Raw genomic sequence first — 14,909 nt, 5'->3', positions numbered from 1 at the left:
CTTGATGGATGTTTCAATGAAGGCCTCATTCGGCAATGAGAGTGGTGCCAGGAAGCAAGTCTCGAGGATCAAAGAGACTTCGTCCTATGTATGGAAATAGGCAATGCTGCTGGTGAATGGGTAAGGCTAATAGATAGAAAAACAGTGGACTGGAACGGGGAATCTCGAAGCACAACCAAAGATTCTGCTCCTTGTATGGAGTGTGAGAATTCCTGTTGAGACACTCGCAAGGAATCTACTCCTTGACTAGCCAGGACATAGGAGGGAAGATAGCCGCTGAGAAGTCGAAGCCCGCAGGCTTAGGCCGCGCGGCCTGGCCCGCCAGTCAGTCAATGAAGAAAAATCAAAATAAGTCTTTTTTAAAAAAAAGGAAAATAAAGTAACACAGCGATTCATGACTAAACAGAACCGCGGTGAGAGAAGGCACGAAGCGAATGAAGTTCAACGCAGAGTGTCAAAGTACAGAGTTCTCAGCTCTGCAGAAAACTGAGAACTGAAGAGACTCGCCCTGTGCTGGGTGGGAAAGCACTTGCGCATGCGCGGTGTGGCTGAATCGAAACTTCTACGTTTCTACAAGCAAGTCTGCTTGCAAGGCTGTCTGCATCCGGGCTCCATGGATGACGTCACCCATATGTTGAGAATAGCTGCAGGCTTGTCCTGGGATAAAAATATGTTTACAAAGGATGTGTTAATTTTAAGATAGATCATTAGGAATTACACCTGAGAATCCCACAAAAAATGCAATTATCAGAAAGAAATCCATGGGCTGTTTGCTATAGAATGAATATCAAAAATGACAGAAGCAGACATGAGAATTGCAAAATTCCTGAATAAAAGGGAGGGGGCATAGAAACCCCCAAGCTAGAGAAGAGAGAGAAAACAGGCGCCCATAGCCTCCCCTCTGAAGCACTGAGAAAGGCAGAACTGCAAAGAAAGTTTCTGAATAAAAAGGGGGGGGGGGATATACAGTGGCATACCTAGGGTATGTGGCACCCGGGGGCTCATCATTTATTGACACCCCTCCCATGTAAAAAAAATATTTTTTGTAATAACCATGAAAAATAAATGGTCATAATAGAAACAGGCACTGAAAATTTACTTTTATTGAACCTCATATATGTAACCATTAATCCAAACATAACATAAATTATGTCTGAATTGTCATGACATCAGAAGTACATATGGAGTAGTTGCAGGTGATGATTGGGACAGTTCTGATTGTGTTAGTTCTGTTTTATGTGTTTTTTGAATACAGAGGTTTTTATTTCTTTTTTGAAGGTTTTGTAGTTTGTGGTCGAGGTCAATAGGTTGTAGAGTTGGGGGTCGAGTGTTAGGAGGTTGTCGAACAGTTTTCTTTTGACGATTTTGGTTGGAGGGTGTGTGAATGGTGCGTGAGTTCTCCTATGTCTGGTTGAGGTGGATTGAATTATTTAGCTGAAGAAATTAGTAACCCCCCCCCATTCCACACACATTAATTCTCTTCCATTTTTGTTCCCATTCTAAAAAACACTGATAAGTTCCCAGAAAAAAATACATTAAAATAAGAAGTGAAAACAAAGGCCCCTACAGATGAGAACATAACATAACATAAGAATAGCCTAACTGGGTCAGACCAATGGTCCATCATGCCCAGTAGCCCATTCTCATGGTAACCAATCCAGGTCACTAGTACCTGGTCAAAATCCAAAGAGTAGCAACATTCCATGCCACCGATCCAGGGCAAGCAGACATTTCCCCCATGTCTTAATAACAGATTATGGACTTTTCCTCCAGGAATTTGTCCAAACCTTTCTTAAAATCAGCAACGCTATCTGCTTTTACCATAATTTCTGGCCATTTCATTTTTAAGCTTAGATCTTTCCTTCCAAACAGAGACCTTGCTAGATGTCAAATACAGAAAGAACAAGGTAACTTCACAAGGACTTAGCTGTGCAGGAAATGCGAATCTCCTCATACACCCACCATATAGTGCAAAAATGTGCAAAGGTCTGTTTTTTTCTTTCGATCACTACATAGCCTGTCACACAAGCAGCGCTGTTACAAACATATTCTGAAGGTCAATGCTAAGGTTAACAAAGTTTCCTTCCTTGGACCACAAGGAGACACTGACAAACCACTGGAAGAGATCCCAAAACAACTACCCAGGCACAACACCCAAAGACCCACTCAGTGTGTGAACCAGTTGAGTGGAGTGGACTAACTGGGGGGTGGAAATGGGCCCGGAGTTTGCTCAGCAGAATTTCCCAGACCACCTCTTCCTCTCAACACATTGACACGCTGCCGCCACCACCACCACCATTAGGAACACCTCACTGGGTAGGCCAGCAATGCTTATAAACTTTATAAAACATATTATTATATTTTCTTATAAAGCACATATTTTAACTGAACTCTCTGACATCCTCAGCCTTTCCATTCACAAAAATAGAAGGAAGAAAAGTTCCCATTTCCTGCTGTCTCATGTCCCCGGCCTATACAATATTTTTCTTCTGCAGACCCTTCAAAAGTCTGATCAAGTCCTCATTTCACTTGCATTATAAAGTACTGAGGATGCCATCTCTCCCCAATCCCAGGTCCTAAAGTCTGAGACAGTAGCGCAAACTCCCCGATTCAGGAAGAAAAATTTCGATTCAGCCTATTTAATTGGTTTTTTGATTTGATTTTCCTGCCCAGTTGGGTGATTTTCAAAAATCCTGGTGGGTTTTATAGCTTTTTCACCCCCTTTGGCTTCTCCTAACCACACTGGCGCTGTGGTATAAATAAAATAAACAAAAAGGACTTTTCCTCTCTCTGTTAAATCCTAGCTCACGTTTGCGGTCTAACACCAGCTCTGGCAGGATACACATTTCAAATCTGACATATTGTAATCACAAAACAGAAAATAAAAGTAATTTTTCTACCTTTTGTTGTCTGGTTATTTTTCAAATCTTGTTGGTCCCAGGCTCTGGTTGTCTTCTGATAACTTGCTTGCCAGGGTCTCCTTCTTTCTTCATGCTAACCATCCATCTGCCATCTCTGTCCTCCCTTTCCATTTCCCTTCCCTCCCCAGGAAGTCTGGTATCTTTCCTTTTTTTCATCTCCCTTCACAGATCTACCTTTTCTTAACTACCCTTTCATCCGGCATCTCTCCCTCCTTCCCCACCACCCCAGAGTCCACCATCTCTCCCTTTCTTTTCCCAATTACCCTCCTATCCAGTATTTCTATCTCTCCTCCACACCATCCCTTGTGTCCAATTTCTCTCCCTTTCTGTTCCTTCTCTCCCTAAATCCCATGGTCCATCATCTCTCTCCCTCTCCTTTATTTTCAGACCTATTATTTCTTCCCCCCCAAAGTCTGGCATATGCATGTCTCTTTGAACACCCCCTTCCCTCCGTGTACTTCTACACCAGGGTCCCCCTCCAAAGGCCTGTCCCCCCCCTTAAAGGTCTGCTTCTCACCCCTGAAGGCCAGTCCCCCCCTTGAAGGCCAGTCCCATCCCCTTGAAGGCCTGTCCCACCCCCTTGTAGGCCTGTCCCCCCCCTTAAAGGCCTGCCTGTCCCTCCACGAAGGCCTGCACCCCCTTGAAGGCCTGTCCCCCTCTTAAATGCCTGCCTGCCTGACCCCCCCAAAAGCCTGTCTCCCCCCATGAAGGCTTGTCCCCCCTTTAAGGCCTGCATCTCCCCCTGAAGGCCTGCCTGCCCCACCCAGAAGGACCGTCCGCCCCCGCCCCCCGGTTCTTCCCCTCTGGCCTCCCCGCACCATTAAGAGTACCGAAGCAGCCTGCAGCAAGATCGCGATGTCAGTGATCTTGTGCTGCTTGTGCTGTCCTCCGCCGCGGTCCCGCCCCCCTCCTCTGACGTCAGTGGAGGGGGCGGGACCGCGGCAGAGGACAGCACGAAGCAGCACAAGATCGCTGACATTGCGATCTTGCTGCAGGCTGCTTCGGTACTCTTAATGGTGCGGGGAGGCCAGAGGGAAAGAACCGGACGTCGGGGGGTGGGGAATGGATGCCGGAGCACCCCCTCAGGGCTTACACCCGGGGCGGACCTCCCCCCCCCTTAGTACGCCACTGGGGATAGACTCCCCCTGAGCCAGAGAAGAGAGAAAACAGGTGTCCCTCCCCTAAGAGAAAGAAAATAGGGGGACATGTATATGTCCCGCTGCCTGTACAGTCATCGATTTGGGTACCCCCCACACTTGCCATACAGACGGGACACATACGCTTGAGATGTGCATTTAACACATGCATATATTGTGTTAAATTATAGTGGAGTAGAGTGGACTGGGAAAAATTTTACAGAAAATGCTGACTTACCAACTGGAGAAATCAGGCACAGTCATTAAAGTGCCTCTGGAGGGTCCTCCAGGCACTATCAATCTGGTATATATTCTTCATCCTCCCCTCATGGGGGAAGAGGAGTTTTTCATTCACAAAGAAGAGCTCTGTGAATCACAATACCTCTCTCTCTCTCTGTGAAGTTGGGCTTGTGCCCACAGGGTCCAAAATGTTCTATCTTCTTAGAGAGGATGAGATATGGAGAGATGGGCGCAGTTTATATACTCCCATACACACACATACTCACATGCAAGGGGGAGGAACAAAGAGTTGAAAAGGGCAGGAGCCAATCCCTTTCCTGAGAACAGGTGCCCACAGCCCCTCACCCTCTGAGAAGCAGACAGAACTGTAAAGAAAGTTCCTGAATAGAAAGGGAAGCATAGACCCCCCCCCCGGGCTAGAGAGAAAAACAGGTGCCCATACGTTCCCCCCCCTCCTAAGAGAGAAAAAAACAGGGGGGGAGGGGAAATGTATATTTCCCGCTACCAGTGAAGGCATCCAACATTCACCCTATGGGCACCCTCACATCTGTCACCATACAGATAAGAGGTGCATATGAGGTGCACATTTTACACGTGCGGTATCCCTGGAACACAAAAAAAGTTACAATAAATGCTGACATTTTATAAAACGACCAGGTTTTGGGGGAAGTTTTTGAGGGCACAATAATAGTGGTAATAGTGAGATATAGGGTGCTTAGGAATTAGCATAAAGGCCCCAAAAATAAACAGCAAGAGCACATATCTTGGGACTACATTCTGAACTCAATGGAGTGGCGTATGATTCAGTTCAGTTTTGACCCCCATCTTTATTAACCATTTACAGGTATGATTAGTTCTGTTGTGACCCCCCTCAACCCTCCCCTCCCCAAAAACTGAGATGCAGCCACACTCTACAGCCTGTTTGTACACATTGGTTGGGTCCCGTAACTCTGAGCTCAATGGAGTGGCATGGCAGCAGTTACACATGTCAATCAAATAGATAATAATGCATCCCTCCTCCCAAAAAACTTTGGTTTTTACCCCATCCTTATTAAATATTTACTAATACAATTTCAGTTCTATTTTGACCCCCACCCCCATGCTTAATAACCACACTTTGTTGTAAATGAAAATATATTTTATCAAAACATTCTGGAAAAGTAATCTTGGATCAGCTTGTGTCGCACTGCATTTCCCCTTGCAGCTTCTGATCATGAAGCAGATAGGGTAATGTTCATCAACGGGAATCTCCATGTGATGTCTCGGTACTATATTATGTAGCACACTGTCATGTCTGACACCTTCTAAGGGTTAACGGCAGGATCCTTCAGTTCCCCAAAAATGTGCTCAATGGTACACCTGGTTGAGATGTGTGCCTCAATGTAGCATCTCTCTGCTTCTCAGCAGCACACCAGTAGTGGCATCATTAGCCACGGCTTACATGCATAGCCACCATCTCCTATAAGGCATGTCTTGAGAGGTAAAAATACTCTGGCATCTCCATCCTTCACCCCTGGTCTGGCATCTCTCTTTTCAATCTATTCTTCCCTCCCCCATCCCATGGCATCTCTGTCACCGTCCCATCTCTCCCTCCCCACCCCTACCCCTCTGCTTTGCTTCCCTTCCCTCCCTCATGTTATCATCACCCTTCCCTTTTTTATTTTTCCCAGTCACCACCCTATGCTCTGGCATCTCTCTCCTCTGCTTCCCTTCCCTCCCTCCTCTGTAGTCTGGCATCTGTCTCTTCTCTCTCTCCCCTTCCTTCTTTGTCCTTCTACCCTTTCAATTTGGCGGCTTTCTCCATACCCACAGCCCTCTAAACCACAGACCACTTACCCAATAGCCACCCTTGACCAAATGTTCCCTCTGCAAATTTTTGCAAAGGGCAGAGTTGGAGAGGATATAGGAATCATGGCAGCTCCTGGGGAATTTGGACACATCAAGGATCCTCAGGTTTGCATCGCAGATCTCTTGGATTTCTAAGGAGTACCCCATTTGTGGTTGCGGAACATCATCTCTTTCTCCAATAGGGATGTAAATAAGACATGGATACAGTCAATTGCACCCAAGACATTAGGCATGCCAGCAATTCGGGAAAAGATCAGCTTAACCTCCCGCTGTTGCTCTTCCCCCTCTGGGAAGTTAATGTATGCTTCATATGTTTTTCTCAACGCTCTCAGTACCTGACCAAAAAGTCTAGACATAGTTGACTAGTCCACACTGTTGCTAAACCCAATCACACATTGGAAGGTTTCTATACCAAGGATCCGCAGGACAGTCGGCAGATTCACCAGGCCATGGATGGATCAATATCAGCTCTGATCTCCTCATATAAATCTAAATTCACAGCCCTGCTTAAATGGTAACAGTCAATGAAAATCATACACGTCATATACACATGTCCGTCCATGCCACAGGTGCAAATGCTTTTTTTTCTATACTGCTTCTGCGGCAAATATATGCTGCCCCCTGGTGGGTTTATTTTTTGTTTTTTTAACTTCCATGTCTCATGCAATTGGCAGCTTTTAATGAGCACACAGGAGACATGCCTTTAACACACAGAGACGTGTTTATAATACAAGTGTATATGGCCCTCCATATGAAAAATGAATCCTGTTATTTCAATTTCTAGAATCTGCAGCCCAGACTTGACGATGTACACTTTGACGTACATGCATGCGCCTGAGATGTGCTTTTAACACACTACCGGCATCTCCAGACCTGTCAGTTATTTTGGCTCATTAAAGATTGGCGCTTCATTTAGTGCATCACCAGGCAATGTTAGGGCATTGCTCAGAGTGCTCATTTTAATATTAATGACCTTGCTGTACTACATTTGCATAACTGAGTTGGAGGCTACTACGAAGCAAGGAAAAGACTGCAGAGAGCCATTATGAGCATCGATAGGTAAAATACTTCAATGCTAAACTAGTTAGAACTGGTTTAGTATTGATCATTAAATGCACGGTAGGTTTAAAACATCGGGACCTTAGAGTTCACATATACCAAATTCTAGAGAAGGCAGCAGCATGTGAAACCTGTCACTAAAAGAGATTGGAGTGGTAGAACAGAAAATGGAGAAAATCTCTGGCTGATTGTGAATTAAATTAAGTAGGGGTGAATTCTGAGTCAAGTGAAACCTAAAAAAGAAGGGGAAAACTTATTTTAAAAAAAGAATAATTTGGCAGGTTTTCAGTGTTTACTTCTTTATAAAATAAAGGAAGAGTATCACAACAGATTTCTCATAGACATTAGCCAGATATGAACCTTCTAAATAAAGAGATTTTATTGTTAAAATATATGTAGTAACCTTGCAAAATGATTTTATTGAAAAGATCATATTCAATGTTGTTCAAATGAAAATCTATAGATAGGCTTAGGAACATAGGTGCAGCTTTCTGCAGATACCAGCCTTTGAAGCTGCTGATATGGTGCATAACATAGTACAGGAAGACAATATTCATAAGAATGCAGAACACCACCCTTTAAATTAAATAGAAATGTATTACAAACAGTTTCCTACAAGGTTTCTTACTAACCAAGAAAGAGGGGTGATTTTTATCTACCTAAAGCAAACCACAGGACATGTTCCAGTGTATGTCACCTGCCTCCAATTTCCTACTTCTGTTTACTCCTGTACTGCCAGAACAAAGCAATTTTCTGTGTCATGATCAAGTTGTCAGAAAACATGTCTACACTGTTAATGAGGGTAATTGTGTATCTTTTTAGAATTCTTCCAAACGATAGCTCAGATGCAGCTGATATAGCATCCAGAATGAAATCACCCTGCTAACATTTAGTCAATTCACTAGCCACATACTACTCAGCAGCTTTATATTGGTGAATGCTACTGACAAGAAAGAATGGGATTTAACAGGTCTGGAGATTTTCCATTTTAAGTGTTACAATAAAAATCCTGAGTGTGCTGCATTAATTACTGATATCAGGGGCTAGTTTTGGCTGCTTTGAGACACATGAAGTGAGAACTAGTTGGTGGCAGAGATCTTCTAGTCACTTTAAAATACTGATCAGGATTCCAAAAACTTAAATGTGGTAACAAGGCATAAAGTACTTTAGACCATCAGAGAAAAGCCTTCTTCCTCCACATCTACCTTCCTTTTCTCCTGGAGACAAAACTAGCTGTGTGAAGGAGGCCCAATAGATGAAGCCTGGGACTATTCAGCATAGTCCCAGGTATCACAAAAGGCTGTCTTGCTCAACCCAAGGAAATGCAGAAGCACCTCACTATTGTTATACTTGAGGTACTGGCTTTACGGGTCTAGGGGGAGCAGGGAATGTGTACCATTAACAGATGATTCAAGGGAAAGGAGGTGCTATCTACATTTCCAAAAGTGTTTGGAGCCCTGATCTTGCCATAGCTCTGGTCTAGCTGCCTCTGCAATCCTTCATTTCCAGGTCCAACATTAGTCTTGACCCAGACGGTAACCAAGTAGTTCTTGTTCCATGGCACTGGTGGTCTCTTCCAGTTTGATACATCTGAAACTCCTCTCTCTGTCCAGGGATGAAAACTTGCAGTCATCAACATATCTATAGTCATGCTCCGAAGAACACTTCAAGAAATGTCCTTTCTCTAGAGAACAGAACAGAGATACGGGTAATTAGCAGCAGAACTACACATCTCTTATAAAAAATATACAAATCCTGAATTCTAGAGAGGGAGGAAGACATGCAAAAAATGTGAACTTAAAAATGTAAATAAGAGCCATGATGGGCGAAACTAAATCATACTAAACAAATGCTAGGGCCCAAAAGCTGGGAGGTGGGGGGCATCTATCAGATATGCTCAGGATTTAGGAAGCTAGGAAAGCCGAGCATCTGTATTTTCGCTGGATTCTACAGATTTGTAAATTAATGGTCTGAAAAAATATCTTGATATTATTCAGAGTTTAGACTTCCCCCTACTATTGCAGAAACTGTGGTAGGATCCAGCCAATGGAAAAGCTACACCCATCATAGGAAGGAGGGGCATAGGGGAAGATTTGGTTTTTACCTGATATTCTTCTTTCTGATAGAAGGGTATAGGAGTATGGACAAGTGGATAGTATCCCTCAAACTGTGAGCAGAAGGATGTCATCTACCGTATTTATCGCTTCATAAGACACACTTTTTTTCCACCCAAAAGTGGATGGAAATCTTGGTGTGTCTTATGAAGCGAAGGTACAAATTTTGTACCCTGCTGCACCACCTTTTCCGCACCATCTTTATTTTAAAACACCCCCCGCCCGCTGCCGCAGCACCAATTTTTTAAAAAAACACCCACCCTGTCTGTCGTCATTGTCCCCCCTTTTTAGATTCAGTTTTTATTGATGCAAATATCATCAAATACAAAGGACATCAATAATGCATCAATTATTAATATACATAATAAAAGACAAATTCCAATATCAATAAACCCCCACTTACCTATATGAGTTTGAACCTTTACCATCCCTCTCCACACCCACCCCTTCCCACTCAATAGTACTCTCTACCCAATGATACTCTCTTTATTTGACTAAATAAAAAGCCCAATTAAGAGATCCAACTTAAAATTGCATTACGGCCCTTAGGATACAAATCTTGCAAATATGAATCCCAAATTTGTATAAATAACATCTTTCGCTTTCTTAAAATTCCAGCATCTCTAGCTTCCCAAATGGCCAACTGATGTAATTGGTTCCGCCAATGCCAATGCCAAAACCTCGGAGGATCAGGGATCATCCAATATTGTAATATACATTTTCTAGCCACGAGACTCATTTTCCTACGCAACGCCCTTTTTCCTTTAGGTAAATGGCCAAGAGCTTCTGGCAAATCCAAAATAAAGAAAGAAGGAGAACAGCGCAATGATCTTCCAATTATTTTTTACATATAATTTATTATTTGCTTCCAAAAGTGCTGAATTATGGGACAAAACCAAAATGCATGACCTAATGTATGACTTTCCCTCCCACGTTTATGACACAAAGGAGTAAGAAGACCTCCACTATAAAACAATTGTGTTCATGTGTAATAGGCACGTAATGTAACCCTATAATACGTTTCTCTTAACCATGAACAAGATGTCACCCCAGGTGTCACTCTTAAAGTACGGGCAACATCCCAATGTCTCAAATTAAGCTGTAATTCTTTCTCCCATTTATCCTGAATTTTCTGATAGTCCTTGTCTGGTTGTAATTTTTGCAAAATAGAATGAATATAAGACACCGAAAGAGACATCCCCTCCTCCTGAGCAAAGAAATCTCTCAATCTAACACCCAAATGCATACTCAACTGTACTCTGTCAAGGGATCTCACTTAATGTTCCACTTGTATACATGCAAATTGCGCTCCCCAAGTTTCTCCCACCTTAGCCAACAATTCAGTACGAGTCAATAGTTCCCCCTCATTTCCCAGTATGTGTTCCAATCTTAAAATTCCTTTCGCACCCCATAATCTATACTCCCTAGAATATCTACCCGGAAGAAAAGCCGGATTACCCTGCAAAGGAAAGAGATCAGTAACCATTGGATTTCCTCCCAATAATTGCACAAACTAACACCATACCGTCTGTAAAGTATTAAATACAGTGGTATCTCGGTTTACGAGTGCACCGGTTTGCGAGTGTTTTGCAAGACAAGCAAAACATTTGCAAACTTTGTGCCTCGTAAACCGAGCTTGCCTCGCTGTACGAGCACCGCCCCCCGCGATCCGGCATCCCCCCCAGTGATCCGGCATCCCCCCCCGGGATCCTACATCCCTCCCCCCCAAGCACGGCAATGACATCCCTTACCCCGACTGGGCATTAGTGCTGATGGCCGAAGATCCTCCCTCTTCTGGCGCGGCCTAGGCTGGGCGGTGAGTCGGAGATCCTCCATCTTCTGGGCTGGGCTGGACTGGCTTTAAGCATTTGCGCATGCTCAAAGCCTTTTGGTCTCGCTCTCTCCGAGATTCTGAATCTGAGAATCTCGGAGAGAGCAAGAGCAGAAGGCTTTGAGCATGCGCAAATGCTCAAAGCCAGTCTAGCCCAGACCAGAAGAGGGAGGATCTTCGGGCACCGGCACCGGTGCCCAGTCGGGGTAAGGGATGTCATTGCCATGCTCGGGGGGGGGGGATGTAGGATCGCGGTGGAGGGAGGGCAGTGCAAGCGGGGGGAGGATGCCGGTTCACAGGGGGGATGCCGGATCGCGGGAGGGGTATGGAGCAGCGTCGGTGGCCTCAAGGGGGGGATGGAACAGTGCCGGTAGCTTCGGAGGGGGGGGGAGGAGGTGTGAATGCTGGGTGGAGGAAGTGTGGAACAAGGCTCAGCAAGAGGAAAAGGGGAGACTGCTCAAAATGGGGAGAGGAACAGTGAGAGTGCAGGTGGCAGGGGTGGAGGTTGTATCTGGTGAATTTGCAAGGCTGTCGGCAAGAAAACTAGTTGTTTGCTGTCTGCTAGAGAAGGGGGAAAGGTGGAACCAATCAAAGCGAGTTTCCCTTACTTCCTATGGGGAAACTTGCTTTGATATACGAGCAATTTGGTTTACGAGCATGCTTCTGGAACGAATTATGCTCATAAACCAAGGTTCCACTGTACAACACTTGAACGAATAAAAGATGGTAACGCATTTCGCGCACTATGTAGTAATGCAAATATATCATAAGGATCTAAAAACTCCTGTTCCATCTGAAGTGGAGTATAAATGCTTGTCATATTTACCCAATCACCCAAATGACGAAGTAAACATGCATAATTATAAATCCGCATATCCGGTAAACCCAACCCCCTCTATTCCAATTACCTAGCAAATATGTCATCTTTAATTTAGGTTTCTTAGCAGCCCAACAGAAATGAATAATTTTTTTATAAAAGATCTTTAAATCCCTCTTGAGTAAACATAATGGCAAAGTTTGTAACATATACAACCATTTAGGAAAGATAAATAACTTAACCAAGCAGATGCAACCCATTAAAAAAAGGGGCAACCCCTGCCAGGTATCTAACAATATTTCCATAATCTGTTGAAGCCTATCCACATTAAGACGATATAATTGAGAAGTTGACATAGTCATTACTGTCCCCAAATACATAAATTGCCCTTGTGCCCAAGTCAATGGAAACTTCAACCCCCATAAAGCCTTTACCGCAACAGAGGACGCAAGTGCCTCAGATTTACCAAAATTTATACGGACCCCTGCATAATCACCGTATTCTTTAATCAATTCCAATGAAGCCGATAAAGAAGACAAAGGATCCGTGAGGTATACTAAAATATCATCTGCAAAAGCCGAAAGTTTAAAAGTAGTGTTTCCAATATCAATCCCTCGTATAGATGACATTGCATATATATCCCTAATAAGGGGGTCTAAAGTAAGTACAAATAATAAAGGAGATAACGGACATCCCTGTCTCACTCCTCTATAAATAGAGAACTTATCAGTTTCAAAATATTTTAACACCAATTTAGCTTGTGGATATGCATACAAAGCACGGACCGCGGATACAAAACCCCCCATCAAAACCATACACTTTCAATGTATCATATAGAAAATCCCATCGTACCCTGTCAAACGCCTTTTCAGCATCAAAACTGACCAGCACCGAAGATAAATTATACATCGCCCTCTGTTCCAAAGATAGTAATAATTTTCTCATATTTTTAGCAATTCTTCTTCCCTTCACAAAACCCATTTGGGCATCATGAATAAGGGAGGGCAGAACAGAAGCCATCCTATTTGCCATAATCTTCACTAACAGTTTAGCCTCCGTATTTAATAAAGAAATAGGATGATATGATCCCGCTTTTTCAGGGTCTTTATTCGGCTTAGGTAATACCAAAATTCGTGCCGTATTCATACCATCAGACAAAGCCTCTGCACCAACCATGATATTAAACATCCTTGCAAGTGGATTGATAATCTCTTCTTTTAGAAGTTTATAAAACTCTATTCGCATTCTATCCTCAACTAGCGCCTTCAGCAGAGGACTACTCCCAATTGCCCAGTACACTTCTTCTGGAGCAATTGGCTCATTCAAACGCTTCTTATCACTCTCAGAAATACATGGCAATTTTATCTCATCCAAATATGAATTTGTTAATAAACCCCTTTCTGATGGAGGGCCATAAAGAGACTTGTAATAACGAAAAAAAACATCTCCTATCTCCGGATCAGTTATAACTCGCTTCCCTTGTTCATTTATCAAAGCTCTGACCCTATTGGGACCCATTCTAGATGAAACCAAATGGGTTAATAGTTTTCCCCCTTTATTTCCTTGTTTATACAGTTGAAATTTATAATAAGCTATAGATTTATGTGCTCGCTGATGTAGAAGGGAATTGAGAGTTATTTGGTATTCCATCAACTCTTGTCTAAGCGTTGAGTCACCCGAGTGCCCATATTTCTTCCTAACCTTTACAATATCCCTCTTCAAACGCAAAATTTCCCTATCCCGAGCTTTTTTAATATGACAACTATAACTTATTGTATCTCCTCTCAACACCGCCTTTGCAGCTTCCCAAAATAAGATAGGATCCTCCTCTGCATGAGCATTATGCCTCTTATAATCTATCCATGTACTCAATAGTTGTTCTCTATATTTTTTGTCCCTATATAATGCTAGCGGGAACACCCATCGCCACCTCCTTTGAGACCCCCTACCATTCTGCCATCTCGCATATACCCATGCATGATTAGAAATTGTATAAGGACCTATATCCGTCTATACCAAATTCTGAAACACCGAATCCGTTACCCAAATGTATTCAATACGAGATTGTGTACCATGTCTCGAGATACATGGGTATAATCCCTCTCAATTCCATGTAATACCCTCCAAGAATCTATTAATTCCAGATTTTCACTAAATTTTTGGATCTCCCTTTCCCCTATTCGACGCATAGTACCCCCTGGCCCCGTGCAATCCAAATTAGAATCATGTACAGCATTAAAGTCTCCCCCAATAATTAACCTGGTGGTCTAGCGTGTATCCTTCGCTTTTTTTCCTGGTCTGCAGCGCAGAGATCAACAGTATGGACGTCAGGAGCAAGCTTTATGCTCTCCTGCTCGGCCCTGTGCTGCTTTCCGAATGGCTGTCACGGGTTCTCATGGAACTCGCGAGAACTTACGGCAGCCATTCAGAAAGCAGCGCGGGGCCGAGCAGGAGAGCGTAAAGCTTGCTCCAGACTTCCTTGCTGCTGATCTCTGCGCCGCAGACCGGGAAATAAGGAGCCCTCGAGCACCATCTGCAAGGTACTGGTAGGTGCTGCGGCAGGGAGGGAAGGAAGCCGACTGGAGCTGATGGGCCCACGAGCAGGGGGCAGGATTAAAAAAGGTATGGGGGGCTGGCTGGCCTGGGGCTGGCGGGCTGGCTTGGGGCTACCTACTATTAAATGTGCCCACCACTAGATGTGCCCTGTACCCTGTCCCAGCCTACCCCCAGAGGGGGGACAGGATACAGGGCACACCATTTGGTTCAGAATTTTTTTTCTTGATTTTTCCTTCTCTAGAGGTGGGTGTGTCTTATGGTCAGGTGCGTCTCATGGAGTGAAAAATATGGTACATCTTCAACTCCACCACCTTCCTCAGTGGGCTGTATTGTACCTCCTCAGTTTTATATCAAAGCAATCGATAGCCCCTCTAATAGAGGAAACAA

At 43.9% G+C, this 14,909-nt stretch overlaps 1 protein-coding gene across 3 annotated transcripts in view; it reads right to left on the bottom strand.

The window, feature by feature from the left end:
* Positions 1-7,542: 7,542 nt before the first annotated feature.
* PASK (PAS domain containing serine/threonine kinase) overlaps positions 7,543-14,909 on the bottom strand; it is a 514,076-nt gene continuing 506,709 nt past the window's right edge. For all 3 annotated transcript variants that reach the window (XM_033957505.1, XM_033957503.1, XM_033957504.1), the window contains one exon: positions 7,543-8,888. In XM_033957505.1, the coding sequence (XP_033813396.1) occupies positions 8,722-8,888 (167 nt within the window). In that variant the 3' untranslated portion in view covers positions 7,543-8,721. The remainder of the gene's footprint in view (positions 8,889-14,909) is intronic.

Source organism: Geotrypetes seraphini, chromosome 9 (assembly GCF_902459505.1).
Source record: "Geotrypetes seraphini chromosome 9, aGeoSer1.1, whole genome shotgun sequence".
Taxonomy (NCBI): Eukaryota; Metazoa; Chordata; class Amphibia; order Gymnophiona; family Dermophiidae; genus Geotrypetes; species Geotrypetes seraphini.
The sequence above is the reverse complement of the archived record's forward strand: the minus strand, read 5'-3'. Positions and strand labels throughout refer to the sequence as shown.